We start from the raw sequence: 23,722 nt of genomic DNA, 5'->3' as shown, positions 1-23,722 counted from the left end.
ACCTGGGCTCACCTGGGTGCCGGCGGCCGGAGCCGGGTCCGGCCAGTGGCCGCGGGAGGCGGCCGGAAGCCGACGCAGGCGCCCCTTCCCTGCTCGGGCGGCGCGGGAGGACGCCCCTCCCTTCCTCGCCCCCACTTGTTTGCTGCCGGAATAGCGAAATTCTCCGGCCTGCGCTGGGCCGCCGGGCCGAGCGGGCAGCGGGTGCCCGCTGCGGCGCTCAGGACCCCGGGACCGGTCTCCAGGAGTACAGTTACGCCGCTGCTAGGGCTGGTCGCTACAGAGGAGAGCCGGGGACCTTGGAGTTTCTAGAGAGGGACAGCGACACAAGGTCAAGAGATGGCTGTGGCCAGGTGGTCCCCAAGGTACCCTCTCTAGGCAGCTGGGCGGGAGCGGGTACGGTGTTCCTGAAACAGGTGTGAGGGGGCAGTCAGAAATGCAGGCGGCACCCTCCGCCCCACACCACCTCTCCACCCCACTGCTCCCTGGGGCCTCCGCAGTCCTCCTCCATGACATCTGGCCCCAGGATTCCTCTGCAGGAACCTGGGCGCTGGGGAAGCCTTCCTGTGGCTGCTGGCCCGTGGACAGCCCGGCCCAGCTACCCGTGAACTATTTTGTGCGGTCTCCTCCAACTTCCACCCCCGACCTGAAGTTTGGGCAGGCTGGCCAGTCAACCCCCATGGCCCTCTGGGCCAGCTTTGCACACCTGGGGACAGGAGGGTAGGGCCAGGCCACAACACTGGCTGGAGTTGCTGGGTGTTGGTTGTGTGGGCTGGAGCTGAGTGGGGCTTTGGGGAAGGGCTGAGGAGGCCCTCACAGGCCTTGTCTAGCGGGCCTGCAGCATCCAAGCCTCCGGGAAAAGCTGCTTCCTTCCTGCCTCCTGGCCTTCCTGCGGGAGGTCTAAGCAGAGCCAGGCTGAGGCCAGCTGACCCTCTGCCTCCCTCCTACCTCCTGCTTTCCTATTCCCCAACCCTGTGCCAAATGAAGCTGGAGGAGGAGGACTGAGGGAGGATCTGGAACCTTCCCGACCCTCTAAGCCCCAACGGCCCCCACCTGGCCCCTGCCTGACCAGCCCAGACTACTGCAGTCCGCCAACCTGTTTGGGTTTGAGGGCTTAGGGCTCCAGAGGCCCTGGAGGGAGATCCCTAGGGCTTGGCACAGGTCGGGCATGGCTAGGGCAGAGTTCTCTGTAGGTGGGTGTGTCACCAGGAGGATGGCATTTGGGACCTTTGGGAGAGTAGCCACATAAGCAGACTGCCATGGAGGCCAGGGTGGGGCCAAATCTAATGGGCTGGGGCACATCTGTCTGGTTGTGGGTGGGTTGATGAGACCTGGCACCCTGTTGTCAGTCAGGCCACAGTTCCTCTGTGTCTCTTGCAACAGGCACATGCCCTCAGCCTGATGGCAGGAACTCCAGGGCAAGGCCCCCAAGTCAACTCCTCTGGGAACCTGGCTGGCAGCGACCTTTCCAGGGCAGCAGAGGGAGGAAACCAGCGGCTCCATCTAGGGCCCACTGTCTTAGAGGGGTATCCGGGAGACCGGCACCCCAACAAAGAAGTGCGGGGCTCGGTTGCAAGAGTGTTTGTAGAAGCCCAGAGCCTGTGAGGCCTGGCAAGGTGTGTGTGAGCTGAGATTTCCTGTCAAGAGCTATCACTGTTTTAAGGGGTGCAGTGGAGCAAGCCAGGGCTTTGGAGACCTCAAGAAAAGCCTGGATCCAGGCTCTTAGGCAGACCCTTCTCATTCTTACACGTAGACAACTGTGTTAAACCTGTGGGTTGTGAGGGAGCCTGACCAAGCCACACCGAGGCCAAATTTGAGCCCGGCTTCCAGCCTGCAGTGAGTGAGGGGTTTAGGAGAGGGCTGGCACAGGCACCGGTATGAACGGGAAAGGCAGAGAAACCCGGAGGGGGAAGAAAGGTGGGCTTGGAGCCAGAGAGGAAGGAGGCAGCAGGAGCTTCCTGGAAGCTCAGGGCCAAGGGCCAGGAAGGACACCTAGGTCTTGGCAAGCTGGAGCCTGGATACAGGTTTAGGGTCCACTGTCCTATCCAGCCTTGACCAGATTCGTGCCACAGCCCCACTAGCACTCAAATCGCCGCCCTCAGCCAAGCCCATCTCCAGAGAGAAGAGCAGACCCTGCGGGGCCCATCCTGCACCCTCCCCAGCTTCCCAGCCACCTGAACCACAGACACCTTCCTTGACCTCCTGGGAGGGGTGGGCACAAGGCCTGGAGAAGACACAACACCTGCAGGTTCACAGCAGAACTTCCTTGGGCCTACCACCTGCCTGTGCCCCCCTGTGCCCCTTTCCCCCTCCCTAAATACTTGGCACCAGGTCTGCGCCCAGCTTGGCTCTTCAAGACAGAATGGGAGGGGAGGGCTGCTGTGGTCCTCAAGGTCACGTGTCCTGATTACGCTGCCTTCAGGTGGGGGGAGGGGTGGGAAAGGCGCCGCTGGGGCGGCCACAGCTGGGGCAGCCACAGCTGCAATTTTTCCCTGTGGCCAGCTGCCACCGGGGGCCAGGCCCTCCACCCCTCCTCTATGGGGCCGGGAAGGTGTGGAGGGAAGAAGCCAAAGTGCCCTCAGCCCAGGCTCCCAGGAACTTCTGTCCTGCCCCTCAGGGGCCAGGGCCTCCCCAGCCCTTTGCCCCTCCCATCTCTGGAGCTGCCCCCCTCCTCCCCCACCACACCCACTCAACACTTCAATCCAGCCGCCCAGCCTGACAAGGTTGCAGGGGGAGAGGGGGCCTGGCAGAGCCCTGGCACTTATGGCTCAGTCCGTGGGGAGGCAGGCACCCAGCTTGAGTCTGTGGCTTCCATGGGCAAGGACAGAGTTGCCCCAGAACCAGAGAAGTCAAGGACAGTGGTCAGACTGGGACCCTGCTGGGAGGGCAAGAGCAGGGGCGGGCAGCTGAGGGGACAGGGCCTTCTGTGTTGAGGGAAATGACAAAGAGTTGGAGTGGGCTGGAGCCAGGGCCTCTCACCTGCTGGTAAACTCAGAAGCTGGCTGTGGGGAGGCCCCTCGGAAGGGAAGCCATGGTGGGAGCAGGCTGGGTCCAGTCCTTGGTGGCCAGGGGGCTCAGGTGGCCACTGCTGCCCACCTGGCTTGTCTGCCTCTGGCAGGTTAAGGTTGAGCTAAGCACAGCCTACAGAACCGAGCAGGCCTGGGAGGGGCAGCAGTCGGAGGGAAGTGAGGCCTCTACCCTCCCCACGCATCACAGAGCACCTCTGAACTCCCTCCTGGGGGCCTGGGCACCAACAGACCCCCTTCCTGTCCTGTCAGGCATCTGCCCCAGAGGAGAGCGCTCCTGGCGCCTGGTGCCACCCAACCCTGGGCTAGGTGGGTGAGTGAGTGTTGGGGGTGGCTGGCTCCTGTTCAAGGGGTCAGGTTTCCAGGGTAACCCAGCCACTGAACCCAGCGCAGAGCCTCACAGATCTTGTAACCTGACTCCCTTCCCTCCCCCTGCAAGGCTGTCCCTGTGGGGCAGGCGGATGAGTGCTGAGTGCCGTAGGGAAGGTCTGCTGGGCTCAAACCCCCACCCTACACCACCCCCACGGCTTCCTCTTCCCCTGGGACTTAACACTTAGCTCTCAGCCCTGAGCAGTTTAAGGGGGTGTGTCCTGAGATGACAGAACTTTGCCTTGGGCCTGACCTTCCGTGCACATAGCTGGGTTGGAGTGGTGACACCATCCCAGGGCATTGTGGGGGCTGTGACCCCACCAGGGATCAAGGAACAGAATAGCTGCCTAGGGATGGGAGGGGAGTTCTGGAAGGCTTCTTGGACTTGAAAACTGGATTTTGAAACCAGGTCTTGAAAGCTACATGGGTTTTCATTTGCCCCAGAAGAGAAGAGGGGATCCCAGGCAGAAGAGACCGCACACGCCAAGGCGCAGACCCGAGACAAGGAAAAGGAGTTGTATGTTGATGGCAACTAAAGAGGGCAAGCCCAAGATTAGAAAAGGCCTTGCGTGCACAGCCCTGCGGGACCTGCTGCACCAGCCACAGGCAGGGACGTCTCTTCCTTGCTCTCTCGTCCCTGCCAAACCAGGGGAGCAAGGTACTTGGCACCCTGGGGAGCCCTTTCCACTGTCATGAAGCCCCACCTCTGTGCTGCTGCTCCAGGATGGGGGATGGAGCAGGTGCCTGTCTAGTACAGGTCTCCAGGAGGCGGGTCTCTGGGGACCCAGAGCTTGTCCCCTCTCTGCTGCTAACTCACACAGTGACCAGGGACTAGTTCCTCAATTTCCTTTGCTCCTCTGAGCACTGGAGGCTGAGAATGCAGCAGCCCCCCCCTTGGGGCTGGAGTGAGACAGAATCCAGAGTTGGTGCATCATCCACAATGGGTTCCCGGGCCCATCAAGAGGACAGGATGAGAGTTCAGAGAAGGCTATGGCCTGGGGGCAGCCTATGATCTACTCTGTGAACACGGGTGGGGAACAGAGGCCCGAGGCTGGGAGAAGGGAAAGGCCAGAGAGCTGGGTCCTTGTGCTATGGATGGGACTTTGGCCATCCTGTGTCCCGGAAGGAGCAGACGCTGCAAGAAGAAGCAAGGAGGGGCTCTGGGAGCCACTGGGTGAAGATTCAGTCCGTTGACCAACCTGGCAGTGATCCTGCAGCCCTTCCTCAGAGGCTTCCTCAAAGGTGAAGACAAAAGAGTAGGGGGAGTACTGGAGAGAAGCAGTCCTCCTAGCGAAGACTTTTCTCCCCGCAGTGTGTCAGTGTGACTTCAGAATGATCCAAATGTACACGCCTCCTCCCCTGGGGCTGGCATGTGGCAGGCACGAGAACAGATGTAGATGGGCAGTCGCACAGATGGGCACAAAAACGTGCGTGTTGGCACACTCGAGGGGCAATAGGTCAGCGCTCGGCTGCCCCCTGGTGACAGCGTGCGAACTACCCACAGGGGATGTGGTGGACGTGTACCAGCGGGAGTTCCTGGCGCTGCGTGACCGGCTGCACGCGGCTGAGCAGGAGAGCCTCAAGCGCTCAAAGGAGCTCAACCTGGTGCTGGACGAGATCAAGAGGGCAGTGTCCGAGAGGCAGGCGCTGCGAGAGGGGGAGGGCAATCGCACCTGGGGCCGCCTAACTGGTGAGAGCTGGAGCCACACGGGGCCAGGGAGGCGGGGCTAACCTCAGGCCACCTGGTCTGACCGGTCCCTTCCCGACCCACTCAGAGGATCCACGACTGAAGCCGTGGAACGCCTCGCACAAGCACGTGCTGCACCTGCCCACAGTCTTCCACCACCTGCCGCACCTGCTGGCCAAGGAGAGCAGCCTGCAACCGGCCGTGCGTGTGGGCCAGGGCCGTACTGGAGGTAGGAGCGGGGCCGGAGGCGGGGGTGGGAGGGGGCGGTCCCGGCATCCAGCCAGTGTGCAATCTCCGCGCCCCTGCAGTGTCGGTAGTGATGGGCATCCCCAGTGTGCGGCGAGAGGTGCATTCGTACCTGACAGACACGCTGCACTCGCTCATCTCAGAGCTGAGCCCACAGGAGAAGGAGGACTCGGTCATCGTGGTGCTGATCGCCGAGGCGAGTGGGCTGGGGGCACGGGGTGGCGGTGGGGCCATTCAGAGAACACACGGCACAAAACAACAAGAAGGGAAAATAAAAGAGGAACATTCCGCAGGAAAAAGCTATTAGAAGTTTAACTGTCAGTTTCATTCACAAAGTTATGAAGACAAATTAAAAAAGAAAAACGTTTTAGCGCCCCCTTGTGGAGAGCTCGTTACCAAGGCTGCCCCACCCCCATGGCCCCAGGTATACCTAAAGGTTTTTTTTAAGGCACTGTGGCCCCCAGGCCCAGACTTATTCAGCCCTCAGGATGGGAGGCTCACTCCCTCTGGGGTCATCTGAAGCCTGCACACTTCCACCCCCAGGTCATTTTGGGTGGCAGCCAGGCTTAGGGAGGGCTCTTGGTCTCCCCGCAGACTGACCCACAGTACACCTCGGTGGTGACAGAGAACATCAAAGCCTTGTGAGTACTGGCAGTCCAATAAAGTTGGTGCGGGGAGGGCTTTTCAGGGTGCTGGGCAATCAAGTGTCTGCTTCTACATGATCCTACCTTCCCTCTTAGCTAAAATAAAGTGGGTACAGAGGTGGTCTAGCCCCTCCAGAGCCTCACTGCCTTAGTAGGATGAGTGTGATGTTGGGTGATGTCTGCCTGCTGGGCCTTAACAAAGGGACAGGCTCTGCCCAAACTCTGTGCCTGAACGCTGCATACCCACTGGCCTTTCCTTCCCCCCAGGTTTCCCACGGAGATCCATTCCGGGCTCCTGGAGGTCATCTCCCCTTCCCCCCACTTCTACCCTGACTTCTCCCGCCTCCGAGAGTCCTTTGGGGACCCCAAGGAGAGAGTCAGGTACTAGCATTCCCCCCTTCCCCGGGCCCCAGCCACCTGCCCACCTGTGCTGAGGACCCAGTCTGTTGGTGCCAGTCACCCAGGCACTTCCTTGCAGTGCCTCCATTTCTCCATTGGAGGCTGCCTACATGGGGCTGGGGTTGGGGTGGGGAGTCTGACCCACCCAGTGGCCTCTGTGGTAGCCGCACTGGAGGTGGAGGGGCCTGAGCTCCCGAAGCCCCTGCCCGACAGGTGGAGGACCAAACAGAACCTCGATTACTGCTTCCTCATGATGTATGCGCAGTCCAAAGGCATCTACTACGTGCAGGTCAGCACTGAGACCCTGCTATACGCTCCCCCCTCTCCTACCAGCCCTGGACCCTGGCTGGGCCCAGGTGATGAGCCCCATCACCCCCGTGCCCACCCTGAGTCCTGACCCCCTTCTGCCCACAACTGTGCAGCTGGAGGATGACATTGTCGCCAAGCCAAACTACCTGAGCACCATGAAGAACTTCGCCCTGCAGCAGCCTTCCGAGGACTGGATGATCCTGGAGTTCTCCCAGCTGGGCTTCATTGGTGCGCCACCCCCCACCCCGCCCCATGCCACTGAGCCCACCAGGGCCCCTCAGTCCAGCCTACCTCTGCCTCCTATGGCTCTGGCAGCACACAGGGACATGCTCTTTAGCTTTGCTGGGAGCATCTGTTCCCACCCTAATACCCCGAAAGGGATTTAGAGGAAATAGGGCAGGGCAAGATGTAGATGGGCCCACCCAGCATGCTTTTCTACTCCAGGGAAGATGTTCAAGTCACTGGACCTGAGCCTGATTGTGGAGTTCATCCTCATGTTCTACCGGGACAAGCCCATTGACTGGCTCCTGGACCACATCCTGTGGGTGAAGGTCTGCAACCCCGAGAAGGATGCGGTGAGCAGGGGCTGCACGGAGGTGCGGGGGAGGGGGCAGTGGGACAGGCAGCCTCCAGCATGGACTGTGTCCGTGTCCACGTGCCACCTGACACGGAGAGACGGCAGGGCCAAACTGAGCCCTAGGGCATCCCCATCCCCCTGCAGAAGCACTGTGACCGGCAGAAGGCCAATCTTCGGATCCGCTTCAAGCCATCCCTCTTCCAGCATGTGGGCACGCACTCCTCCCTGGCGGGCAAGATCCAGAAACTGAAGGTGGGCGGGGCCACACCCGGCCTGGCTTGGTACAGGCAGGGCCCAGGCCCAGGCGGGGCAGGCGAGTGGCGGGGCCAGGGCCCTCCCTAGCACCGCTGTCCCTCCTTGGCGGCAGGACAAGGACTTTGGGAAGCAGGCGCTGAGGAAGGAACATGTGAACCCACCGGCCGAGGTGAGCACAAGCCTCAAGACATACCAGCACTTCACCCTGGAGAAGGCCTACCTGCGCGAGGATTTCTTCTGGGCCTTCACACCTGCTGCAGGGGACTTCATCCGCTTCCGCTTCTTCCAGCCACTGCGTCTTGAGCGGTCAGTGCCAGTGCCCCTAGATCTGCCTGGGGGAGGGGCAGGGTGGCCACCAGGGGACGGGCCTCACTACAAATTTCTGGACCTGCACATGCCCCTTTTTGAGCACCCCTAGCAAGTCGCTTAACCTCATCATGCCTGTTTCTGTATCTGAAAAGCGGGGTTCATAATGGTAGTTATTTGAAGTCCAGGAGTGTCCACAGGAGGCCTGTGACACTGGCCCATCACCATCATTGCCTGCATAGCCCAGCGGCTGATACCCAGCCTCCCTCAGCACCCCAGGGCCTACCTACTACACTCCTGGCCCAGGCCTGGCGTCTTCTCTGCCAGGCAGTGTGCCAGGGCGGCACCTCACAGGCCTGTCTGGCCGCAGGTTCTTCTTCCGCAGCGGGAACATTGAGCACCCAGAGGACAAACTCTTCAACACATCCGTGGAGGTGCTGCCCTTTGATGTGAGTGTGATGGGCGTGGATGTGCACTGATGCCTGCCCCTCCCACATCACTGGCTTCAGCTCCTTTCTTTTGTTCCCAGAACCCCCAGTCAGACAAGGAGGCCCTTCAGGAGGGCCGCTCAGCCACCCTGAGGTACCCTCGGAGCCCAGATGGCTATCTCCAGATAGGTGAGTGGGGGAGGGGCATGTGGAGGTGGGGGGAGAGGGTGGGCTGAGTTGGGGGCGATCTCAGCGCTGTCCTCCCTCAGGCTCCTTCTACAAGGGTGTGGCAGAAGGTGAGGTGGACCCGGCCTTTGGCCCCCTGGAAGCACTGCGCCTCTCCATCCAGACAGACTCCCCAGTGTGGGTCATTCTGAGCGAGGTAAGCCAGACAGGCCAGGGCAGGGAGCTGGTCCAAGTAGCTGGACCAGGGCTGACCCCGAGCCTCACTCTTATAGATCTTCCTGAAAAAGGCCGACTAAGCAGAGGGCTTCTGAGGGTGCACTTTGGCTGGCCCCTAAGCCCATGAGACCTGGGAGACCTGGGATGTCGTCGCTGCTGCCCCCGGAGGGCCAGGCGTCGCTGCCTGAAGCCTGAGGGGTTCTGCCCAGCGCTCCCCGCTCCACAGGCCTGGGATCCCGCTGGCCCGGAGGCCCCAGGAGCTGGTGCTGCCCCACCCGGCCGGCCGCGGGAGGAGGCAGGCGGCCCCCACACTGTGCCTGAGGCCGGCCTGTGCCGCCCGGAACCGTTCGCACCCCGGCCTGCTCGAGCCAGGCCGTTTTAGAAGAGCTTTTTCCTGGGCGCCCGCTGTCTCCGGCGCGAACACTGGAATGCATATACTACTTTATGTGCTGTGTTTTTTATTCTTGGATACATTTGATTTTTTCACGTAAGTTCACATATACTTCTATAAGAGCGTGACTTGTAATAAAGGGTTAATGAAGCACGAGCCTCCCATGTGAGTGTTCAGGGCTCGCTCCAGCTGGTGGCAGGAGGCCAGGTACCCGGCAATGCCACCTCCCGCCCTCCATGCAGCTCTCGCCCATATTTCCTGGAGGGCCGGGGCTGCCAGGTTGGTAACTCCTGGGTGGAGGCGGCGTGGAATCCAGGGGCCTGGCGCCCAAAGCCGCCTCTGCTTCCTGAGGACCCCCCCCACCCTAAAGGCGTCCTCTAGCTCCCATCATCCGATCTGCCCCAACTGCCTGCTCCAGAGACGGTCCCTCAAGCCCAAGTCACCCTCCACTTACTACTTCGCGAGTCCCAGCCCAGCCCAGGTCCACAATCCCCAACCCCCGTGCCCCCCACTTCCGCCCTGCCCCCTGACACATTTTAGGGTCACCAGCCCACCTCCGGGGGGGGAGGGGTTTGTGCGCGCGCGGCTGCCCTGCCTTAGAAAGCTCCTCTTTGCCGATTCAGCTAAAAAAATAATCAACTCCTTAGGGACCCTCGGCCCAGTCAGCAGGCCTTCCCAGGCCTGTTTCCTCAGGGCAGCCGGAAGTTTTCCTGAGAGCGCCTGTCACAACTACAACGACCACGTTGGTCGTCGGCCCCGTGCCTCTGAGGCAGGGTGCCCTGAACATCCATACTGTACCAGCCGGCAGGGCCCTAGTGCTGGCCGAGAAAAGTCCCTGGTGTCAGTTGTGAAAGCCTGGGGACGGGAAAGAGGGGGCTGGGGAACAGTGAAGGCGCAGGCCTCAGAGGAGGGGACAGGCGAGAACAGCGCGGAACGGGGGGGAGGAGCCGTGGGGTGAGCCTCGACAGAAAAGACAGAAAAGGCGGTTGTGAGCCCGGCGTGTGGCTCCAGGGGTCGGGACTAGGGCGGGAGAGGACCCTTTTCCTCTGCAGCCCCACCCCCAGGAAGCCCACCCGACTGCTGCGGCGCAGGGCCCAGTGCGCGATCCCCTCCGACCTAGAGAGTGCATTCGGGGTCTGGTCACCGGCACTTTAATTGGAGACTGGGCTAAAGCAAGCACCCCCTCCCTTGTCCTCCCCGGAAGCTCCGGCTCTTCTCCCGCTCCGTCGACCTGGCGTCCTCCATCTCAAGCCCTGGGCAGCAGCGTCCGGAACGGTCCGAGAAGCGAGGCGCGCAGCCCGGCCGGGAGAAAGTGGACTAGCAGGCCGAGCGCCGCCAGCGCCACGAGCAGCCAGAGCGCGCGCGCGCTCGCGTACAGAGGAGCCAGCCTGCGGGCAGGGCTCAGCGGGGGCGGGGCCGAGCGACGGCGGCCCCGCCCACTCGCCCTGCCGCCAGCTCCACCCACCTCCACCGGGACTCGCCCAGCTCCTCCAGGACCCGCCGCCCGCCCAAAAAGGGCCCACCTCCAGCCAGTCTCCCAGTTTCTCAGTCAGGTGGTCAAGACTCCACCCACAAGCCGCGTTTCCCCGGCCCCACGTGATCTCCCCGGAGCCGCTTCCCTCCCCCGCCCCCCAAGGTTCTCACCTTTGCTGCGCTGAGCGCGCGTAGCCCTGAAAGTAGCGGAAACGCGCGAAAAGGTAGACCAGACCGCACAGGGCCGCCGCACCTGGGAGAGGGGCGGGCGGGGCTAGGTGAGCCGGCTGCCGTGGGACCTAGCGTCTCCAGGGCGTGCACGCTCGCCCCGAGCCCAGACCTTCGTGAAAGAATATGCCGGCGACCCAGAGCGTGGCGAGGAACAGCGGGAAGTACTCGCTGCAGTTCACTCTGCGGGAGGGCGGGGCGGCGTGAGGGCGCGGGCGGGGGGCCTCGCACCCTGCAGCTGCCCCGGCGCGCTCCCTTCCTGCTCCGCGCCCTCTCGCCGCGCCTCACTGGGCTCGGTAGACGCGCTCGAACTCGGGCGGTCCGGTGGTGAGCGGCGGCGACACGCGGAAGGCTCTGCGCGCAGAGATCACCTGCAGGGAGAAGTAGGCTGGGGGAGAGGATGGATAGGAGTCAGATCCGACTGCTCCGAGGCCCGCAACCTCTGCCTACTTCCCACCTTTTCTCCTTTTTTCTACACGCCGAACTTGTTATGACTCCCCTTTAAAGCCCCCATGGAAAATAAAGCCCTCCCGAGGGGACCTCCTGCCCCATCTCTTTATGGGCTTGTCCTCAAGTGTCCAAGATGCTCAAGAGGGAGGGCAAGGTGCTGGCCTGGGATGCCGGGAGTCCCTCTTCCCCCACCCCTCTTGTAGGGGGAGGAGGGCCTGCGTCACATGTACACCTGTACTCAGGACTTTGCTCCTGAATCCTTTGACTTGCAAAATACAGACAAATGACCAGCTCCCACTTCTCTTGACATTACCTTGGCTTTGTGGGGGTCCCTGAATAGGGCATGCCACTCCGGCTTAAGGGCAGAGTTGGCTGCATTCTCCCTGGTGCAGGGGAGCACAGACTCTCTGGTTTACAGTTCCTGATCCCCACCAATTGGGGGGGGGTGCTCCTGACCCTACTTCTTCAGGCCAGAAGCCCTCAGGCCTAGTGCCCTGTGCCTCCAAACTGTGGCATGGGCTCCTGCTTTAGTTTCTCTACTCCGGTACCTGGACTCTGCCCTAAGTCTGACAGACATCCTCTCCCCAACACCCCCCCCCCCCCGCAGTTGGTTACTGCTGAGACTCATCTTGTCCAACGCCAGGCCTCCAGGGCTCTGCCTCCTCGCCCCCTGCCCCCCCATCCTGCCATGGGTTCCAGCATGGATGGATCTAAGTGCACAAGGGCCCTTCTCTTGGCCTCAGTGCAGGTCTGCGTCACACACAGCTCCGGTGCCGCTTGTCTTCAGCTATCTTCCAGCAAGTCCCATGGCCTTTCATGTGAGACCCTCTTCCCAAGTGCTCTGTGGGTGCCAAGGCTATGTGGACCATCACAATGTAGGAGCCAGAGGGGAGCCCTGTGGCTACTGGAGGAGAGGCTAAAAGCCGAGCTTACCAGTAGAGCAGGAGATCAAGTCAGCCTGTCTGCCGTGGCCCCTCCAAGATCCCTGCCCAGGCTGTGCCTTGTCCTGGTGCATACAGTGTGGCGTAATGGCATCCCAAGTAGAGATATCTAGCCTCAGAACATGTCCTGTAGGCCCAGTCTAAAAGACCACCATGCAGTTTTGGAGGGTCAGGGAGCAGGTTCCAGGCCTGTGCAGCTCAATGCTGTCCCAGCATAGAGAGAATGCCTTTGAAGGCAAAGCATTTTCTGGGACCCCCAAAAAGAGGATGTAGAGGGCAGGGATCAGCTGGACCAGGGCCACCCCAGGCCCATGGTTGCCCCACTTCTGTACCCACCACTGGACCACCCTTTCGTTCTGGCACCCCCCCCCCCATCCCAGATCCTATAGCCTAACTTACACTTGGATGTCCCACCTGCTCCCTGGAACCCCTGTCCTCTTCTAGGGTTCTGTATCACACCCCCAGCCCACAGAAGGCATGCCTACCTCAATTGTCCCCCAGGGGTCTTTTTCCATTTCACTGTCCCCTCCCTTGTTCAGGTACCCCTGTCAGCCTTGGTCCTTGCCCAGGGTTTCACAGTTCACCCTGCAGACATTCCCTCCACTGCTTTTCCTGTCCCTATCCGAGGACAGTATAAGTGTCTCAGCCACGGGGTATCCCAGCCTTCCCTGGGGACAGAAGAGCCTGGGCACCAGGAGTCTGGGCCCTGCCTCTGCCCCACACCCAGCTCTGGGCCCTCCAGCACCTCCCCGGACCTAGAGAGCAGAAGGCAGGCCGCAGGAGCTCAGGGTCCACCCACCTCCCAAACAGGAGCCAGCCCACCTTGCAGTAGGACTCCCAGGAGGGTGACAGTGGCCAGAAGAGCCACCTCGTCCTTCATGGTGCTGGCAGGTCTGTGAGCCCAACTGGTCTGTGGAGACAGCTGCAGAGCTCTCAACAGCCCCCGTCGGCTGGCTCAGAGGCTGGTCCGGGAGAGGAAGACTGGCTCTGTCTCCCCGCCCCTACTTAGTGGAGGGGGCATGATGGAGGGGCGTGGCCACGGCCAGCCGGAGCCCAGGAGCCCAGTCAGGCTAGGCAGGCGGAAACCCAGGGCCAGAGGGAGCCTAGGCAGGACAGAGCAGTGGGCTGGGGACAACCCGGCCGTGCCACTTCCTCCCAGGCATTCTTGCCTCTTCTATGCCTAGTCCTGTGCTAGCAGAGTCCAAGCTGTCTACCTGGGCACACCGCAGCCTTGGGTGTGTCTGGCTGCCATGTTAACCCAGTGTCCTTCCAGCCCTGTACCCTCAGCAGGTCCTGGGTGGCTCTCCAGAACTCCCCTTGTCCTGAGTCTCATCTCAGTAAACCAGAGGCTCCTACCTGAACTACTCCTCCCAACCTGCCTACATCACTTCGGTTGATCAAGTCCTGCTTATTCTAAAATCCACAGCCCCTCCGCCCCCAGCCACCTTCCAAGCCCTGCCCTGCCCGTTGACTCTCACCTGGTCACAGGTCATGGGTTCCTCAAGGGTTCCCAGTCCTGACCCCACCCCCACCCATACACACCCACTTGCCTATTTCCCTGATCACAGACCAGGGCTGTTAACATAAACTGCAATTCTGGCAGCAGGGCAGTCTGGGCACCCAGACCACACTGGGTACAGCTGAGTCCCTGCTCCCCTCGGGGAACCTGATGGCTGTTGGCCTCACAGCTCCCTGGGCTCCATGCACACAGGCCATCCAAAAGCCTACCTTGCTGGCCCGGAAGGATGGGTCAGCCTACTCAGGGGGCGTTGAGCCCAGCACCTCCTGGGACTCACACCCCAGAACAGTCAGCTGCTGTTTCTGCCTGCCCAGGATCCCCCCCTTCCTGAGGTTCCAACCCTTCCTATTCTCAGGTCCTGTGGACAGAGGTGTGGTGTGGTGTGGACAGAGATGCCTCCCACCCCTCCTGGGCATGAGGGATAGACATGTGAGTCCAAACTGACTGTGAGCCAAAGCTAACTCAAGATGGTGAGACGCAGTTCTGGAAACGTCCTTAGGACTTTGGGAAGGAGAAGTCAAAATAAAGAGGAAGATTTCCGAGGGCCATTTATGGCTACTGGCCTCCCTGAGGAAGATAGAGCCAACACAAAGCCACACTTTGAGGAGAGAGGTGGCCGGTGTCCTGGAGTGTCCTGGGACCACCTTGCCTGGAACCTCCCTTCTCCTTCCCCCCAAGCCCTGGCCATTCAGCCTTTCCATTTTGTAAGACGGCTACTTCTCCTTTTGGCTCACGCTGGTTGGAGGCGGGTTTTGGTCAGCTGTGGCACAGTCCAGACTGATGCCCAAGCACAGGCAAGAGCTGGCAAGGCCACAGGCAGGCATAGGCCATGCCATGGGAGGAACAGAGCAGCCTGGCCTTTGCGGCAACTACCACCGCTTTTAGCCATGGGCCATGGAGGTCCCCTGGCACCCTCTGCCTGGTTACTCTGGGGGAGTGTCCACATGGCAGGGTCATGTGACCTCTGGAGCTCTATCCTTGCGACCTAGCTGGCCTCCTTCCTTGCTGGCTGTCCCCAAGCTTGGGTTCCAGCCCAAGAGCTTTGTTGCTTGCTGGGCTCCCCAAGAACCCCTTTTACCCTCTCATGACCTGGCCAATGCCCAACAAATGCCCCTTGCCATCATTGCCCCCAGAGAACTAGCTGCTCCCCAGGGGCCACAGTGGGCTACTGTGAGGCAGGGATGGGTCTCCAGGTCTGTGCCCTGCTTTGGACCAGCTTGCCAACCGGTGGTCAGTGCTCAATGGGGGAGAAATGACCAACAGAAGCTCAGAAAGGGACTAGAGCACCCGGGAACAGATGCCAGATGAGCCCTTGAGCTGTCTGCCTGCTCAGCACCCCTCCATGAAAGTGGTCCTGACCACAGCCCCCTGCTGTGGCCCAACTGGGACCCTCGGAACAGGCAAGCTGTGCTTATGTGAACCACGTGTGTCCGTGGCGGTCACGGTGTGTGTTTCTCAGGGCCCCTGGGCTTGCTAACGTGTTGGACTCATCTGGGGCCTGTGTGTGTGTATGCGGGTCTCCGGCCATTTCAGGGGCTCCTCTCTGCTAGACTTTCATTTCCTCTGAGACGTAGACATCCTCCCTTCCAAGCCGATCCTCTGCCCTGACAACAGGAAGCTGAGGCAGCTTCTGAGGAAGTCCTTGGGCAGATGTCCAGGCAGTAACTGGACTCTGCCCAGATCCTGCCATTGGCACTTCACTCCCTCTGCCCTTGCCCAGCCTTTTGGAGCCCTGCGTGGGCTGGGCCTGCTCTGGAGGACGGAGGTCCAGCCCGGGGCACTCCAGGCATGGGCCACCCCCCCCCCTCCTGGGCAGCCCTTGCCAGATGCTCATATCATGAAGGAAGTGGAAGAGCCCCTCCCTGAGCCCCTGCAGGACATGCCTCTGTGCTCCAGCCCCTACAGGGCCCCAAAGAACCTTCTAGAAGCTGAGCTCTGAGCTCACCAAGGATCTCTGGGGAGGGATAGAGTCTGCAGAACCATTATGTTCAGAAGAAACCACGACTTCAGCCCAATAGACGACCATAAGCAGTGCAGAACTCAGACACTAACCTCAATTTAAAAAAGGGGTGGGGGCACCGGGCTGGCTCAGTCGGAAGAACACATGACTCTTGATCTCGAGGTTGCAAGTTCAAGCCCCACATTGGGTGTAGAGATTACTTAAATAAACAAACTTAACAAAAAGGAGGGGCACCTGGGTGGTTAAGCATCTGACATCAGCTCAGGTCATGATCTTGCAGTCTGTGAGTTTGAGCCCCACGTCAGGCTCTGTGCTGACAGCTCAGAGCTTGGAGCCTGCTTTGGATTCTGTTTCTCCCTATTTCTCTCTGCCCCTCCCTCTCTCTCTCTCTCTCTCTCAAAAATAAAAATAAACATTAAAAAAAATGTTGAAATGATTTTACTTACCAAAAAAGTTGCAAAAATAATACACAATTCCCATATACCCTTCACCCAGCGCACTTTAATGTGAAAATCTGATCTAACCCTACTTCAGTTATGCAAACTAGGAAATTAACATTGACACAAACCTATCAGCCACTCTAATTATCTCATTCAAATTCCCCCAATTCTCCCACTACGATAGGACAGAGGCCTCAAAATCATTATGCTAAGCTGTGCCCTAAACACAACAGACCACATAGCGTATGACTCTCTTGATATGAAATGTCCAGAAAAAGCAAATCAAAAGAAACAGAGAACAGATCACAGGCAGCTTGGGGGTGGGGGGCAGATATGATGAAAATGTTCTAAAACTAGATTATGGGATGTTTGCACAGCTCAGTGCACAGCTCAAAGTCATTGGATTATCCCCTTAAATTGGGCAATTGTGGTATGGAAATTAGTTGACTCTTGAACAAGACAGGTTAGGTAGCAACAATCAAAAATCAGTAGAATTCCCCCCCAAACTTAACTGATAGCCTACTGTAGACCGGAGGCCTTACCCATAACATAACACTGAACACATATTTTGCATTTTACATGTATTATATATACACCATATTCTTATAATAAAGTAAGCTAGAGAAAATTATTAAGAAAATCATGAAGGAGCACCTGGCTGGCTCAGTCTATACAGCATGTGACTCTTGGTCTCAGCGTTATAAATTTGAGCCCCATGTTGCATGTAGAGATTACTTAAAAATAAAAATCTTGGGGGGCACCTGGGTGGCTCAGTTGGTAAGCATCCAACTTCGGGTTGGGTCATGATCTCGCGGCTTGTGGGTTCAAGCCCCGCGTCGGGCTCTATGCTGACAGCTAGTTCAGAGCCTGGAGCCTGTCTTCAGATTCTGTGTCTCCCCCTCTCTCTCTGCCCTTCCCCTGCTCACGCTGTGTGTCTCTCTCTCAAAAACAAAAATATTTTTAAAAAATAATAAAAAATAAAAACCTTGGGGCACCTAAGTGGCTCAGTTGGTTAAGCGTCCGCCTTCAGCTCAGGTCATGATCTTTCAGTCTATGGGGTTCAAGCCCTGCATTGGGCTCTGTACTGAGAGCTCAGAGCCTGGAGCCTGCTTCAGATTGTCTCCCTCTCTCTCTGTGCCTCCTCTGCTCACTCTCTGTCTCTCTCTCTCAAAATAAAATAAAGACATAAAAAAATAAAAATCTTAAAAAATAAAAATAAGGGGCGCCTGGGTGGCTCAGTCCGTTGAGCCTCCGACTTTGGCTCAGGTCAGATCTCACATTCGTGGGTTCGAGCCCCGCGTCAGGCTCTGTGTTGACAGCTAGCTCAGAGCCTGGAGCCTGTTTCAGATTCTGTGTCTCCCTCTCTCTCTGACCCTCCCCCTCTCATGCTCTGTCTCTTCTGTATCAAAAATAAATAAAAGCATTAAAAAAATTAAAAAAATAAATAAATAAAAATCGTAATGAAGAGAAAAAGCATTTACAATACTCTACTGTATTTATTGAAAGGAAAATCCACGTATAAGTTGACCTGCGCGTTCAAACCAGTGTTGCTCAACTGTCAACTGTACATCTCAGTAAAGTGTTTTTTTCTTTATTTATTAAAAAAATTTTAATGTAGATTTATTTTTGAGAGAGACAGAGACACAGTGTGTGCAGCAGAGAGGCAGAGAGAGAGGGAGACACAGAATCCGAAGCAGGCTGCAGGCTCTGAGCTGTCAGCACAGAGCCCGACGTGGGCCTCGAACCCACGGACTGTGAGTTCATGACCTGAGCCGAAGTCAGACACTTAACTCACTGAGCCACCCAGGCATGCCTGAGTTTATTTATTTTGAGAGAGAGCAAAGAAGGGGCAGTGAGAAGGTGATAGAGCATGGAGACCAATGTGGAGCCCCAACTCATTAACCATGAGATCATGCCCTGGGTGTAAATCCAGAGTCAGATGCTTAGCCGACTGAGCCACCCAGGTGCCCCTATGTCTTCTACACAAGGAAGTAAAGACCTATGATGATAGTGTGTCTTGCCCCTGACTTTCAGCTCAACCTGCCCCTGGTCTGCACTCCCTCCACAGAGACACCTTACAGATTCATGGCTCAGACCTTGGTCCTCCTCAGCCTGATGCTATTCGGGCACTGGGGCCCCTTAGGCAACCCCCCCAGGACTCCTGGAACCCTTCCCTAGCTGCCCTTGTCCCTTTCTGTTTTCCTTGTTGGGTCTTCTATTTCCCCAGCCTTCCAGGAGTGTCCACGAGGAGGCCTGTGCCCTGCCTTGTCCCCAGGTTCTGTGTGTAGTGGGTGCTCAGAGATCATGAATGATCGAACAAAGACTTCCCAGCTGGCCTGGCCGCCCTTCTGCCCCCTCCTCCTGGAAACCACTGAACTGAGAGTAAGGAAACAGAACAAATAGACCAGAGCAAATAGAACAGATCCTTTTAGAGGATGGGGCACTTGCCATAGTGTTGCACGGGTTTTACAAGGACACCGGCCTCTACTTCAGTCACTGGGTTCTGGGTCTGGGAACTGATTTGGGTCTGGACATGGGCAAGGGATCATGAGTTTCCACAGGTTTGGCTAACTTGGCTTTCTGTTGATCCATTCTTTTTTTTTTTTTTAAGTTTATTTATTTATTTTGAGAGAGACAGAGGACAGCATGAATGGGGGATGGGCAGAGAGAGAGAGGGAGACAGAGAATCCCAAGCTGGCTCTGCCTTGTCAGAGCCCAACATGGAGCTTGAACCCAGGAAACCATGAGATCGTGACCTGAGCCGATATCAAGGGTCAGATGCTCAACAGATTGAGCCACCCAGGCGCCCCTATGCTGATCCATTCTTAATCTCTTTGGGTTATATCTGTTAAGCAGCATACCCTCGTCGGCTGCCCATCTCTCTGGTCACTAGGTAACCCCACATTCTGCATGCCATCTCTCTAGATGCTGCCATTCTGATCTTGCCAACCATCATGGTAGTCATTGCCACCATCTGGCCTCTATTTCTTTGCTCCCTCCCTTTCTCCTTCCCTCCCTCCTTTCCTTCCTTCTGTCCCGGAGAGAAAGCAAAAAAGCTGGGGAGAAAGGCAGAAGGAGAAAGACTGACTCTCAAGCAGGCTCCATGCTCAGTGCAGAGCCTGACTTGGGGCTCGATTCCACAACCCTGGGATCATGACTTGAGCCGATATCGAGTCAGATGCTCAACTGACTCAACCACGCAGGTGCCCCTGGCCTCTATTATTTCTGTCTCTTTTCATCTCCATGGTTCCAAAGGCACCGGGTACTGTCATGGGTGTGACCCATCCCCGGACTACAGGGGCCATGGAGGCAGGTAACAAACCCAAGTGCATTCTGGGCCTCCCACACAGAATCCTAGCCAAGTTCACAGTGAATTAGCTGGGCCTGAGACCCCTGGGGCATCTCCCTGGCTCCTAGATGTATCATGGGACAGTCCTACTAGGCAGCTGGCATTGTGCAAATAAGAGTTTACACACCAGGGCTGTGACTACTGTCCTTGCAAGGTCAGCCCTTGGCTGACATCTGCCAACCTAGATTTTGGGAGGGTTCCCACCATTAACTGAGAAGAATGGCTCACTGTGTCCAACCTGTCTGAGTTTATGTGGAACATCTACCCTCCTTTTGGTAGTCTGGAATTTTGGTTCATGCTAGACAGACAGAACTTACGTGACCAGCCCTCAATTAAAAACCCGGGGTGCTGGGGCACCTGGGTGGCTCAGTTGGTTGGATGTCCAACTTTGGCTCAGGTCAGGATCTCACAGTTTGTGAGTTAGAGCCCCACATCGGGCTCACTGCTGTCAGCGCAGAGCTTGCTTTGGATCCTCTGCCCCCCGCACCCTTCCCCACTCATGTTTTCTCTCTCGAAAATAAATAAACATTTAAAAAAAAGCCCAAACAAATCTGGGGTGCTGAGTCTCCAATGGTCCTTGTTCGGCACATCTTACTGCCGGAGGAATTAAGCATGTCCCATGTGGCCCCAACGACAGGGGCTCTAGGAAGCTCGTGCCTGCTTTCCCCGGTCCTCACGCCATGTGCCTTCTCCCCTTGGCTGACTTTGCTCTATATCCGTTGGCTGTGATCCAACACGGCCTGTGACTGAGCACCAGGAGCCGTACTGCGCGCACCGCTATTGCTAAGTCCTGGGGGTTCCCCCATCACATCACCGGACCTGGGCTGGTCTCGAGACCCTCTGACACAGGCGGATTCACACATGGCTCCTCGGCCCATAGAGTAAGAGGTATTGGAGTAGGAAAGGCCAAGCGGAATCTCCTGAAACTCTTACCCACTTGCCAAGATAGTATGTTCCAGGACAATACCGCCTCTGGAGGAAAGACAGACATCAGCGCCACGCTGAATGCCTTAAAGGTTGAAGGGGTTCCTCTCACCGTCCCCCACCCCCCAGGTTATAGTCACCAGTCTGGCCCCTACAGAGAGCACATGAGTCCCCGCAGATGCCAGGGACCCAGCTTGGTCGCAGACCTCACTGCAGCGGCCAGATGTGCAATGGTTATTTGAGCACGTTACACAGGCTCGAGGAGGTGATGTGGAGCCACTGAATGTGATTTTTTCCATTCTCATCTGAAAAAAGGATTGGTTGGGGCGTCTGGGTGGCTCAGTCAGTTAAGCGTCCGGCTTCAGCTCAGGTCATGATCTCACAGTTCGTGGGTTCAAGCCCCGCGTCGGGCTCTGTGCTGACAGCTCAGAGCCTGGAGTCTGCGTCTCCCTCTTTCCTCTGCCTCCCCCTCCCCTGCCCCACTTGCACTCTCTCTCAAAAATAAATTAAAATTATTAAAAAAGAAAACTAATCCTTTGCAAAGTAATAAAATAAAAATGAATTAAAAATAAATTTTAAAAAATGCAAAGAGGACTGGAAGCAGTTTGTGTTCACATGGGATGGGCAGCATTACAAGTTTAGGCTTGCCCTGGGACCATTTTACTGTATTTTAATGTTTTAAAATAAATGTTTGTTTATTTATTTTTAATGTTTTATTTACTTTTGAGAGAGAGAGACAGCACAAGCAGGGGAGGGGCAGAGAGAGAGGGAGACACAGAATCCGAAGACAGGCTCCAGGCTCTGAGCTGTCAGCACAGAGCCTGATGTGGGGCTCGAACCCACAAACCATGAGATCATGATCTGAGCCGAAGGCGGACACTTAACCGACTGAGCCACCCAGGCACCCCTATTTATTTTTGCGAGAGAGAGCGAGCACAAGCAGGGGAGGGGCAGATAAGAAGACACAGAATCTAAAGCAGACTCCAGGCTCTGAGCTGTCAGCACAGAGCCCAACATAGGGTTCAAACCCATGAACTGTGAGATGATGACCTGAGCTGAAGTCAGACACTCATCTGACTGAGCCATGCAGGTGCCCCAACCCCAAGACCATTTTCATTGTCTCATTCTCTGTCATAATATAGTTCGGAGGAACCTTGATGCTCTGGTCATCCCCCAAAATCACACTGGTCCAGTAAATGGACGAGATCTTGTGATTTGACCTGAGGAACAGGAAATGCCAAGTACATCAGTGGCCTTGCTCAGACACATACTCCAAAAGGCTAGGGACTCGTCCCTTCAATGAGGCCACTAGTTGGTGGCCTACCGGACATCCCCTCAGAAGTAAATACGGGGACATCTGGGTGGCTCAGTTGGTTGAGTATCTGACTTTGGCTCAGGTCATGATCTCATGGTTCATGAATTTGAGCCCCATGTCAAGCGGTCTGCTGTCAGCGGGGAGCCTGCTTCCAATCCTCTGTCCCCATCTCTCTCTGCCCCTCCCCTGATTGTGCTCTCTCTCTCTCTTAAAAATAAATAAAACATTTTTTAAAAAGTTAAGAAGTAAATACCGGTCATTGCAGTTGCATGAAAAAAGGAACACAAGACTTGGTCAGTCTTCGGGTTTGGGGTGCGGCATATTCCACACTCGGGGACCCTACTGTGACACATTTATCAGGTGACGCAGAAGGCTGCCAGCTGTGCATAGGACCGAGGGCAAGGAAAGGCCTTTGCAGCAGGGCCAGGCTGCAGGGCAAGCCCCCCCTGCTTGTCCCATCAGGTCCAGCAGATGTCCTTAAGCTGGAAATATCTGTGATAGAGAAAGAGATGTCACATGTTTCTAGAAAGCCCCAGTAAGAGTTATGGTGTGCAGCCCCCAGGCCCCGGTCAGGGCATGCCTTCCCCACCAGGAAGTGAACGTAAGTCCACAAACGAAGCAAAACGGGACCGTGGGACCATGGGATCAGGGGCACCAACTGAGTATGTGACCAGAGCCACCTGTCACTGCTCTAGGGGACCCCAGTTCTGGGGGACCCGAAAGGTCACAACAGAGGACCATCACACAAGGGAAGGGAGGCTGGGTATTGCTGAGTGGGCTCTGGGGCACACGTCAGGGTCTGCATCCCCCACCACCTCGGCCCCCTCCCCGCCCCTCTCCCTCAGACACTGGCCAAACCTGGCCCAGAGAGGGGCTCCCTTTGACCACAGGGTCCATTCAGTGGTGTTCAATGCACAGAAGCTCTTACTTTTCTTTTTTTTAATGTTTATTTATTTTGGGGAGAGAAAGCATGAGCAAAGAACAGAGAGAGGATCGAAAGTGGGCTCCACCTTGACAGCAGAGAGCCAACGCAGGGCTCGAACTCATAGACTATGAGATCATGACCTGAACCGAAACCGTTTCAGTTGCTCAACCAACAGAACCGCCCAGGCGCCCCACAGAAGCTCGCTCTTTTACCGTAAGGAGTTTATCCATGTTCTACTCTTTTTTTTAATGTTTTATTTATTTTTGAGAGAGAGACAGCATGAGCAGGGGAGGGTCAGTGAGAGAGGGAGGCAGAGAATTCAAAGACAGACTCCAGGCTCTGAGCTAGCGGTCAGCACAGAGCCCAATGCGGGGCTCGAACCCACAGACCGTGAGATCATGACCTGAGCTGAAGTCGGACGCTCAACTGCCTGAGCCACCCAGGCGCCCCTCCATGTTTTACCCTTACCTTTGTCTTATATACTCGGGTCTTTAAGCCACTGGGGGTTGGTTTGCTTATGGTGTTGGGCTGGGGTTGCATTTTCCACCCCCAAATGCATTTAAACATAATTTCAGAAAACTTGAAAGAAGAATACAAAGCATTGTGGTCTTCTCTTCACTTAGGTTTCTGTCATTTTATTGTATTTTATTTACCTGGTTCTTTTCTCTCCCTCTCTTTCTCTTCCTTTACACACACACACACTCACACACACACACACACACACACACACACACACACACACACACACACACAATGATCTCTCCAAATCATTTGAGGGTAATTTGCAGACAAGAAGCCTCTTTGCTCACCAGTACTTCCATGTGTATGAACATTCTCTTATACACCTACAGTACAATTAGCAAAGTCAGGAAATTAACATTAAGATAATACCATTATCGGGGTGCCTGAGTGGTTCAGTTGGTTGAGCATCCAACTTCGGCTCAGGTCATGATCTCATGGTTCATAGGTTCGAGCCCTGCATCAGGCTCTGCGCTGAATACTGGCTCAGAGTCTGGAGTCTGCTTCAGATTCTTTGTCTCCTTCTCTTTCTTCACCTCCCCAACTTGTATTCTGTCTCACTCTATCTCTCAAAAATAAATAAATGTAAAAAAAAATTTTTTTAAAGACAATACCATTATCAATATATACAGATATTGAATCA

General features: G+C 56.8%; 3 protein-coding genes across 5 annotated transcripts in view; 1 reads left to right on the top strand and 2 right to left on the bottom strand.

Moving 5' to 3' along the window:
• Positions 1 to 84, bottom strand: part of SQSTM1 (sequestosome 1) — a 25,122-nt gene extending 25,038 nt beyond the window's left edge. Inside the window, exon 1 of the mRNA XM_029941656.1 lies at positions 13 to 84. The gene's annotated coding sequence lies outside the window, so the exon portion shown is untranslated. The remainder of the gene's footprint in view (positions 1 to 12) is intronic.
• Positions 19 to 9,189, top strand: MGAT4B (alpha-1,3-mannosyl-glycoprotein 4-beta-N-acetylglucosaminyltransferase B). 2 transcript variants are annotated; one of them, XM_029941653.1, is made up of 16 exons: positions 19 to 362; positions 3,837 to 4,050; positions 4,897 to 5,082; positions 5,168 to 5,308; positions 5,388 to 5,521; positions 5,920 to 5,966; positions 6,237 to 6,350; positions 6,582 to 6,657; positions 6,791 to 6,905; positions 7,122 to 7,252; positions 7,399 to 7,506; positions 7,622 to 7,815; positions 8,186 to 8,264; positions 8,345 to 8,432; positions 8,513 to 8,625; positions 8,702 to 9,189. In XM_029941653.1, exons 2-16 carry the CDS (start codon positions 3,912 to 3,914, stop codon positions 8,723 to 8,725), a joined length of 1,689 nt encoding a protein of 562 aa, XP_029797513.1. In that variant the 5' UTR covers positions 19 to 362; positions 3,837 to 3,911; the 3' UTR covers positions 8,726 to 9,189. The 2 variants fall into 2 exon arrangements, with proteins under 2 accessions (XP_029797513.1, XP_029797512.1); XM_029941652.1 differs by lacking the exon at positions 19 to 362 and having other exon boundaries at positions 2,558 to 4,050.
• A 982-nt stretch (positions 9,190 to 10,171) lies between these two features.
• On the bottom strand, positions 10,172 to 13,099 carry LTC4S (leukotriene C4 synthase). Of its 2 annotated transcripts, none has more exons than XM_029941658.1 (5): positions 12,951 to 13,099; positions 11,026 to 11,125; positions 10,850 to 10,920; positions 10,681 to 10,762; positions 10,172 to 10,424 (listed from the first exon to the last, which is right to left on the bottom strand). In XM_029941658.1, exons 1-5 carry the CDS (start codon positions 13,006 to 13,008, stop codon positions 10,283 to 10,285), a joined length of 453 nt encoding a protein of 150 aa, XP_029797518.1. In that variant the 5' UTR covers positions 13,009 to 13,099; the 3' UTR covers positions 10,172 to 10,282. The 2 variants fall into 2 exon arrangements, with proteins under 2 accessions (XP_029797518.1, XP_029797517.1); XM_029941657.1 differs by lacking the exon at positions 12,951 to 13,099 and adding an exon at positions 12,121 to 12,373.
• Positions 13,100 to 23,722: the final 10,623 nt, after the last annotated feature.

Source organism: Suricata suricatta, chromosome 6, assembly GCF_006229205.1.
Source record: "Suricata suricatta isolate VVHF042 chromosome 6, meerkat_22Aug2017_6uvM2_HiC, whole genome shotgun sequence".
In the NCBI taxonomy this organism is placed as follows: Eukaryota; Metazoa; Chordata; class Mammalia; order Carnivora; family Herpestidae; genus Suricata; species Suricata suricatta.
This window is presented reverse-complemented; position numbering and strand designations above follow the sequence as displayed.